This window comes from Diaphorina citri, unplaced genomic scaffold (assembly GCF_000475195.1).
Source record: "Diaphorina citri unplaced genomic scaffold, Diaci psyllid genome assembly version 1.1 scaffold1134, whole genome shotgun sequence".
NCBI lineage: Eukaryota > Metazoa > Arthropoda > Insecta > Hemiptera > Psyllidae > Diaphorina > Diaphorina citri.
In genome coordinates, this window is record NW_007378563.1 from 42,592 (window position 1) to 51,369 (window position 8,778).

The following is an 8,778-nucleotide window of genomic DNA, read 5'->3' on the forward strand; positions in this document are numbered from 1 at the left end:
CCCCCTTCCGATCTAACTTGCCCTTCTTTTTACCCCCCCATTTTTTTTAAAAATTTTTTTTTTTTTTTTTTTTTTCATTTTTTTAGTTTTTAAATTAGCTAGAGCTACTGACTTATAGGAGGAGCTTTAGCACGCTCTTCGTCAAAGTTCAAAGTTCGTCCGCCGTTCATCTTGACCCTTAAATTTGAACCCTGAAATATGAAAATAGGGCCGTCGCGTCAATTATAGGACCCTGACAGCCCACAGGGTTCCATGTGAGGAATTCCAGAGCCTTTTTTTTAAGATTTGCTAGAGGGATCTGTAACTGCCAAGGTCTTATCGTCCCGAGAAGAGAGAAGGAACATGGGATAGGAGAAAGCCAGCCGTTCCTAGAACGAATCTTATCCCTTCAGGATAAAATCCGCCCCGGGCGGAAATCGAACCCTCGACCTATCACTTACAGACGCGCTACCAACCAAGCTAACTAGGCTAGTGCGACCTTGTTTGAGGTGCAGGAATAAACGGTATTCATCTCATTAATCTTTTTTTGTTTTTTTTTTTTTTTTTTTTTTTTTTTTTTTTTTAAAGATGAGTGTTTCCCCCCCGTTTTTTTTTCGTAGCGATGAAACAACTGCTACATTGGACGCTTGTGGCCTGTGTCGTAGCATGCCCATCCCGTAGTATGCCTCTCATCAGATGGGCGAGAAGAGACACAATACTTCCCATTTAGGTGCTGGGTCAACACGAGAACACCAGAAAGTAACCCATTTTGTTTTCCGTTTTACCCACTACAACTTCCTATGTACTTCTTTTATTCTAGCTATACTCCTCTTCGTCTCTTTTACCTTCTTCCACTCAAGTGGGGTCGGCATTAGACAATTTATTTATTTATTTCACATAAAAATCCTTAGTAACTAGGATAGTTTACAAAGGTGGGTAAAGGAGGGTAAGAAAAAAAAAAAAATATCGAGATGGTTATACTATTAATGGAAGGGGATAGAAGATAACAAGATAAACAATAATGTAATTTGCTAGTGCCTACCAATAATTTTTAATAGCAATTTCCATTTGCCTCGGTTATGAACATCATCTACTGATAATCCCTTCTCACTCAGATTTTTATTTACGCAATTCTCCCCATTTGTATACTACCTATGTTCTCATATTCCTTTGTTCTACCCCCAAAGATATCTTGTTTTAGCCTTCTCAAATTGACAAATTCCTTTATATTATTTTAGAGACGCTCTCCTGGTAAACAGAAGGGTGCGGGTTCAACCCTAGCCGAAGTATGGAATTTTATCCTCAATATAATTTGAGAATTTGACCACAGTAATAGTAGTAGCCTACTGCTGGAATAAAGGGAATTTTTAGTTCTATGCGGGCAGTATAAATAAGCACTATTTTTATTATTTTCTGTTTGATCCCCCCCAGATATTCAGCGCACTGGTGTAATGAACATTTCATTCACGTCAAAGCCATGAGGAAAGTTCGTGAGGTTCCCTATGCGAGCAGTATAAATAAGCACTATTTTTATTATTCTGTTTGATCCCCCCCAGATATTCAGCGCACTGGTGTAATGAACATTTCATTCACGTCAAAGCCATGAGGAAAGTTCGTGAGGTTCGAACGCAACTGAAGGAAATTTTGATCCAGCAGAAAATGAAACTGGTATCCTGTGGTACAGACTGGGATGTTATACGCAAGTGTATCTGTTCAGGTAATAGAAGAATTTGGAATTGGTATAAGTAGGGCCATCGGCTTTAGTAACCGTCCTTTGTCACTGCGACCTGGTTAGATTTTTTCGTGAGATAACTTTTTATTTATGTATCTATTTTTGTATTTTATTATTATTATTCTTTTAAATGTGTTTAAACGTCACTGCATAACAACTAAGGTCTCAAATGACACATGTTTTATACTCCTTTTGGCAACAGCAGCACGCGATTGCCCTCATGGTCCCCCATCTGGATACCAACCACGGACAACATTTTTTTTTTTTTTTTTTTTTTTTTTTTTAAGATTTGGAAGGTAAAAAAAAAAAAATCTCAATACAGTTTAGGAGGAACCAATCAGATATCTTAACTTTAATCTCAATGTGTGCCCAGGAATGTACAGAAGAGTAGAGGGAAAAGAGAGGAGACTTGAGTTTTGGTCCACTCTGTATTTTGGTGTCTATACAAATCCTAAGTGTCGCACCCTGTATAAAAAATATTTTGATCTAGAAAGGCCGATTTACACCTGGGGTCCGATCCTGAAAACAACTTGGAACTTTGTCACTCATTTCAAAAAATATTCAATTTATTAATTTTATCATTAGATTTATTAATAATTTAATTGTTGATATGCCCTTTCCTTAAATTTATTATTCATCATTAGATTATTTAACATCAAAAAAATGGACCAATTAATAACAAATCAAATATTAAATCGGGTCATGGATAAAGGGCCAGAACAATCGCCAACGTCTATTGAACATAATGTCACTCATAAGAAGAGATTAGATTTATTATCTATTTTTATTTTAAAAGGGAGTTTTCAGTCTTAAGCTGGCAGTATAAACCAGTTTCTATTCTATTGGACAGGTGTAAATCAGCCATAATGCAAATGTACATGTACATAAACACACGCTAATATGTATTATCTATGTATATCAACTAATTTATTTATTGTATATGTATGTATAAATTTGAGCTAAGAGAAAACGAAATCGAAAACAATAGATAAAACAAAGCGGGTCGAAAATTTCTTTTTTGTTTTTTATTTGAATATTTTTTTATATATAATTATAAATATTTTTATTTCATATTCAAAATGGGAATCATCCATCTTACCTACATGGACTTAATAGAGAGCAAAAATTGTATATGAGATGATTGATTGTTATTATTATATTTATTTTAATAAAAAAAAAAAAAAAAAAAAAAAAATCACCAACTTTGCAAAAAACCATAATACTTAATAATAATAAATAAATAAAATAACAATAAAAAAACAAAATGAACAAACAAAATAACTAAAAACAAATGCTTTTTCATCTTCATCCCACTTCAGCTTTGTTTGGAATGGGATTCACACCAGACTATGTCGTGTACCACGAACTCATTATGACCTCCAAGGTAAGGGTTACCGGTTCGATTCCCTTGGTTAAAAAAAGGAATTTTTAACTGTGTTAAGCAAACTTAATGCTTGTCACAAATATCGTTCCCCAATTATTACGCCTAGATAAATTTTATGACTTGACTTGGACTCGAACCACCAACCTCCAGATCCAAAGTCCAACGCGTTAACCCACTAACCTACTGCACTACTTACTGAGGTTGGACTTGGAAAAAAAAAAAAAAAAAAAAAAAAAAAAAAAAAAAAAAAAAAAACAGTTACCTATCTTCGTTTCCCTAGCCTTCTCGACCTTTTGGCTAAGGTCAAAGTGTAGCCTTTTCCCGTTTTCAGACGGGGTCGGCGTTTTTTCGTCAGTCTCTCAATCAGCTAGAGCTTTGGGCAGTCAACCTTTTACATCTTTAGCAAGGGAAATATCAGGCTAGTATCCTCTTGGTTCAAAGTCCCCCTAGCCAGATCAAGCTGGTCTACTCCCTGTTTAAGGTCCCCCAGCCAGACCCTATAGTAATAAACATTCTAAATAATATATGTATTAATTTATGTGGATATCACATTACTACGAGCCTCCTTAACCGATTCTTTTGGGACGATAAGACATCCGTTGTTACAGTTCTCCCTATCAATTTTTCCAGGAATACATGCAATGTGTGACAGCAGTGGATGGCCAATGGTTGGCAGAATTGGGTCCCATGTTCTTCTCGGTGAAAGAAACAGGCAAATCGGGGTCTACTAAGCGGCGCAAAGCTCTGGAACATCTGCATGAGATGGAGGACCAAATGAAACAGGTAGGTGTTGCATTATAAAATGTTAGGTGTTGCATTAGCCAATGTTTTTACTGTATCATTTCTTTTTTCTTCACTACTTTTTCTTAGCCTTTTCCTGTGTACAGATGGGGTCAGCGTTTTTTTTTTTTTTCGTCAGCATCTCATTCAACCCTAACTCGGGTGATTGCTTTGGGCTGACATTTGGTTTTGGCTAAAAAAAAAAAGTAGATGCCCTTCGCACTCAACCTTTGCTATTTCTTTGGCAAATTTTACTGTATCATTTCTTTTTTCTTCACTACTTTTTCTTTCTTTTTCTTCGCCTTTTCCTGTGTACAGACAGGGTCAGCGTTTTTCGTCAGCATCTCAATCAGCCCTAACTAGGGTGATTGCTTTGGGCTGACATTTGGTTTTGGCTAAAAAAAAAAAGTAGATGCCCTTCGCACTCAACCTTTGCTATTTCTTTAGCAAGGGGAATTCAGGCTGGTATGCTCCCTGTTTAAAGTCCCCCAGCCAGACTAAGCTAGTCTACTCCCTGTTTAACGTACCCCAGCCAGACAACTATCTGTTTATTCTGTTCTATGTAATTCTATTCTATTCCTAGTCTAATCATCTGGCAAGGGGAATACCGGCTGGTATGCTCCCTGTTTAATGTCCCCCAGCCATACTAAGCTGATCTACTCCCTGTTTAACGTACCCCAGCCAGACAACTATCTGTTTATTCTGTTCTATGTAATTCTATTCTATTCCTAGTCTAATCATCTATTTCTCTATCATCCCTTGGGTCTATTTCAGGCTCAGGACGAAATTCAGGCGCGGAAAGAGGAAGAGGAGAGACGTCAGGCTCAGGTGAGTAGTAGAGTGGGAGAAATCCTCACCCCTGGCCTCAAGGAGACCGCCCCTGGTACCCCCTATACACCACGCCGCACTCCCAAACGATTTGGACTCTGAGGGAGTAAAGAAACCTGCTCAGTGCTCACTCATGAACCATGCATTTTACTTGCCACTATAAATCTACATCTTAAGTGGGATCTACAAAGGTCTTCCTTTTTCGAAGAGGTTTGATAGAAGGAACTGGAACGTCCGAAGAAACCTGCTCAGTGCTCACTCATGAACCATGCATTGTACTTGCCACTATAAATCTACATCTTAAGTGGGATCTACAAAGGTCTTCCTTTTTCGAAGAGGTTTGATAGAAGGAACTGGAACGTCCTAAAGGAGAAGAGAGAAGGAAGACAGGATAGGAGAAAGCCAGCCGTTCCGAGAACGAACCTTATCCGTTCAGGATAAAATCCGCCAGGCGGAATTGAAAGCAGTCACGCTACGTTCCAAGCTAACGAGGCTGACTATTGGACTTTGAAAATTTTAAGCACTCGTTTACGCGTTGGACTTCGGATCTGGAGGTTGGTGGTTCAAGCCCACGTACAGAGAGAGAAGGAAGACAGGATAGGAGAAAGCCAGCCATCCCGAGAACGAACCTCATCCGTTCAGGATAAAATCCGCCCCGGGCGGAATTGAAAGCAGTCACGCTACGTTCCAAGCTAACTAGGCTGACTATTGGACTTTGAAAATTTTAAGCACTCGTTTACGCGTTGGACTTCGGATCTGGAGGTTGGTGGTTCAAGCCCACGTACAGTCATAAAATTCGTCAAGGTATATTAATTAGGTGGGGAACGACATTTGTGTTTGGTTAACACAAGATTTTTTTTTTTTTAGTTAAACTGTAGGCAATCTATCTCTTGGGAGTCAGTACATCCGTTTGATATGTATTAGGTACGTACCTATTTATTATCAAAGTGTAAAAAAATCATAAAATTATGGTAGGTCTATTGGTACCTAAAGATAGGTATGTAATGTTCATATCAGACTTTATTGAACCAGAACCAGTTCTGTGTCTGCGTTATAAGATTGGCAAGTGTCCAACGACCTTGATACCTTATCAATGACTATCACCAATCCATTCATCTGTGATATACTTAACTTTGCCCAACGTGATTATATGGAGTAACTTTCACCTCTTGTTATCAACAGGGGGTGTAGCTCAGATGGTAGAGCGCTCGCTTAAGTAGAGTCATAAAATTCATCAAGGTTTATTAATTAGGTGGGGAACGACATTTGTGTTTGGTTAACACAAGATTTTTTTTTTTTTAGTTAAACTGTAGGCAATCTCTGCAATATATCTCTTGGGAGTCAGTATATCCATTTGACATTTGATATGTATTAGGTACCTATTTATTATCAAAATGTAAAAAAATCATAAAATTATAGTAGGTCTATTGGTACCTAAAGATAGGTATGTAATGTTCCAGTATTGTATGTAATGTTGTAATGTTCCAGTTCCAGTATGTAATGTTCCAGTATAGACTTTATTGAACCAGAACCAGTTCTGTGTCTGCGGTATAAGATTGGCAAGTGTCCAACGACCTTGATACCTTATCAATGACTATCACCAATCCATTCACCTGTGATATACTTATTAACTTTGCCCAACGTGATTATATGGAGTAACTTTCACCTCTTGTTATCAACAGGGGGTGTAGCTCAGATGGTAGAGCGCTCGCTTAGCATGCGAGAGGTACGGGGATCGATGCCCCGCACCTCCAAACATTTTTGGACCTTTTACCCCTAAGGCTTAAGGTTGAGGCCAAAGATTTTTTCTTTACTCCAGAAGTTGAAAAACTTAAACTAAGGTATTATTAAGTGTTGGTACAGAATTACTAGATACCTAGCAGTTGACTTTCAGATAAATATTTTCTAGCGAACTCAGTGGCCCACTGGGTATCAAACCTTTTACCCCTAAGGTTGAGGCCAAAGATTTTTTCTTTACTCCGAAGTTGAAAAACTTAAACTAAGGTATTGTTAAGTGTTGGTACAGAATTACTAGATACCTAGCAGTTGACTTTCAGATAAATATTTTCTAGCGAACTCAGTGGCCCACTGGGTATCACGGCTTGTACACCGGAAGTATCGGGTTCGATTCCCGACATTGTCGAAGTTTTTTAGCTGTGCTTGGAGTTCGGAGTGCACTCTGCCTCGTGAACGCAATTGAGTAGCTTCCTTTGAATAAGTGACGACCAGTGGCAGCATTACCAGTGTAAAAGGAAAATTTATGGAGTTGCTAGAAATAGGACAGCATTGCTTTTAGTGTTTTAGTAAATCTATCTAGACACTGAAAGAAGAAGTAATGCTGTGAAGCTGTGATATCCTTTAAAAATTGTGAAGATCTCAGGTTCACCACAAATAATGAAAATAAAAACTTCAAGTGTTTCAATAAATAACATCTTTTTTGGAATATTTTTTTTTTTTTTTTCAAACTATGATTTTCTTTTTTCTACCTACTGTTCTGCATAAAAATAGGGTACAAATAACAACAATATAATACAATATGATATAATAGGCTATGAGGGTAGTTTGTGTATAGGGTGCAACATAATCTGTGCTTTTTACTTTCTATTACTATTAGAAAGTATTGTTTTTTAAACAGAGAATTTGAGGAATGTGAATTTGAATGGCTAATGCCCAGGGAAACACTTGTGAAATTAAAGTTTTAACAATTATATTTTAAGAGATTGACGGAGGGAAATGTAACGACGGTGGTCTTATTGTCTCCAAAGGAGGACAAGATAGGAGAAAGCCAAAACCCAGTCGTTCCGAGAACGAACGGAGGCACGCAATCATCCACGCTAACCTAAGTCGCGCATTTGATTACCGCCCGGGGGATTTTATCCTAAACAGATAAGGTTACTTCTCGGAATGGCTGGCTTTCTCCTATCCTGTCTTTCTTCTCTCTTCGATTTCGGGACGATAAGCCCTTGGCAGTTACAGTTCCCTCTATCAAACCTAAAAAAAAAAATAAAATAATAATCTCAATACAGTCTAGCTCTGAAAGGAACCAATCAGATTAGTAAACTTTAATCTCAATGTGTGACCAGGAATGTACAGAAGAGTAGATAGAGGGAAAGAGAGAAGACTTGAATTTTGGTCCACTCTGTATTTTGGTGTCTATACAAATCCTAAGTGTCGCACCCTGTAAAAAAAAAAATATTTTGATCTACAAAGGCTGATTTACACCTGGGGGCCTGTTCCTGAAAACAACTTTGAACTTTGTCACTCATTTCAAAAAATATTCAATTTATTAATTTTATCATTAGATTTATTATTAATTTAATTTATTGTTGATATGCCCTTTCCTTAAATTTATTATTCATCATTAGATTATTTAACATCAAAAAATGGACCAATTAATAACAAATCAAATATTAAATCGGGTCATGGATAAAGTTGGGCCAGAACAATCGCCAACGTCTATTGAACATAATGTCACTCATAAGAAGTGATTAGATTTATTATCTATTATTATTTTAAAAGGGAGTTTTCAGTCTTAAGCTGGCAGTATAAACCAGTTTCTATTCTATTGGACAGGTGTAAATCAGCCATAATGCAAAATGTACATAAACACACGCTAATATGTATTATCTATGTATATCAACTAATTTATTTATTGTATATGTATGTATAAATTTGAGCTAAGAGAAAACAAAATCGAAAACAATAGATAAAACAAAGCGGGTCGAAAATTTCTTTTGTTTGTTTTTTATTTGGATATTTTTTTTTATATATATTTTTATTTCATATTCAAAATGAGAATCCATCTTACCTACATGGACTTAATAGAGAGCAAAAATTGTATATGAGATGATTGATTGTTATTATTATATTTATTTTAATATTAAAAAAAAAAAGGCTGTGCTTGGAGTTCGGAGTGCACTCTGCCTCGTGAAGGCAATTGAGTAGCTTCCTTTGAATAAGTGACGACCAGTGGCAACATTACCAGTGTAAAAGGAAAATTTATGGAGTTGCTAGAAATAGGACAGCATTGCTTTTAGTAAATCTGTCTAGACATTTGAAAGAAGAAGTAATGCTG

The 8,778-nt window shown here is 36.8% G+C and overlaps 1 protein-coding gene, 1 long non-coding RNA gene and 1 other non-coding gene across 3 annotated transcripts in view; 2 read left to right on the top strand and 1 right to left on the bottom strand.

Moving 5' to 3' along the window:
• The window catches only part of LOC103514400 (pre-mRNA-splicing factor ATP-dependent RNA helicase PRP16), a 36,971-nt gene extending 32,110 nt beyond the window's left edge, over nt 1-4,861 (top strand). Inside the window, exons 17-20 of the mRNA XM_026827379.1 lie at nt 1,536-1,696; nt 3,016-3,095; nt 3,726-3,878; nt 4,650-4,861. Of these exons, the coding sequence (XP_026683180.1) occupies nt 1,536-1,696; nt 3,016-3,095; nt 3,726-3,878; nt 4,650-4,805 (550 nt within the window). The 3' untranslated portion in view covers nt 4,806-4,861. The remainder of the gene's footprint in view (nt 1-1,535; nt 1,697-3,015; nt 3,096-3,725; nt 3,879-4,649) is intronic.
• Nucleotides 4,862-6,282: 1,421 nt separating this feature from the next.
• On the bottom strand, nt 6,283-8,574 carry LOC113469558. The gene is made up of 2 exons (XR_003392930.1): nt 6,642-8,574; nt 6,283-6,470 (listed from the first exon to the last, which is right to left on the bottom strand). It is a non-coding gene; the product is annotated as an uncharacterized LOC113469558 (long non-coding RNA).
• Nucleotides 6,385-6,457, top strand: Trnaa-agc. The gene has a single exon. It is a non-coding gene; the product is annotated as a tRNA-Ala (tRNA).
• Nucleotides 8,575-8,778: the final 204 nt, after the last annotated feature.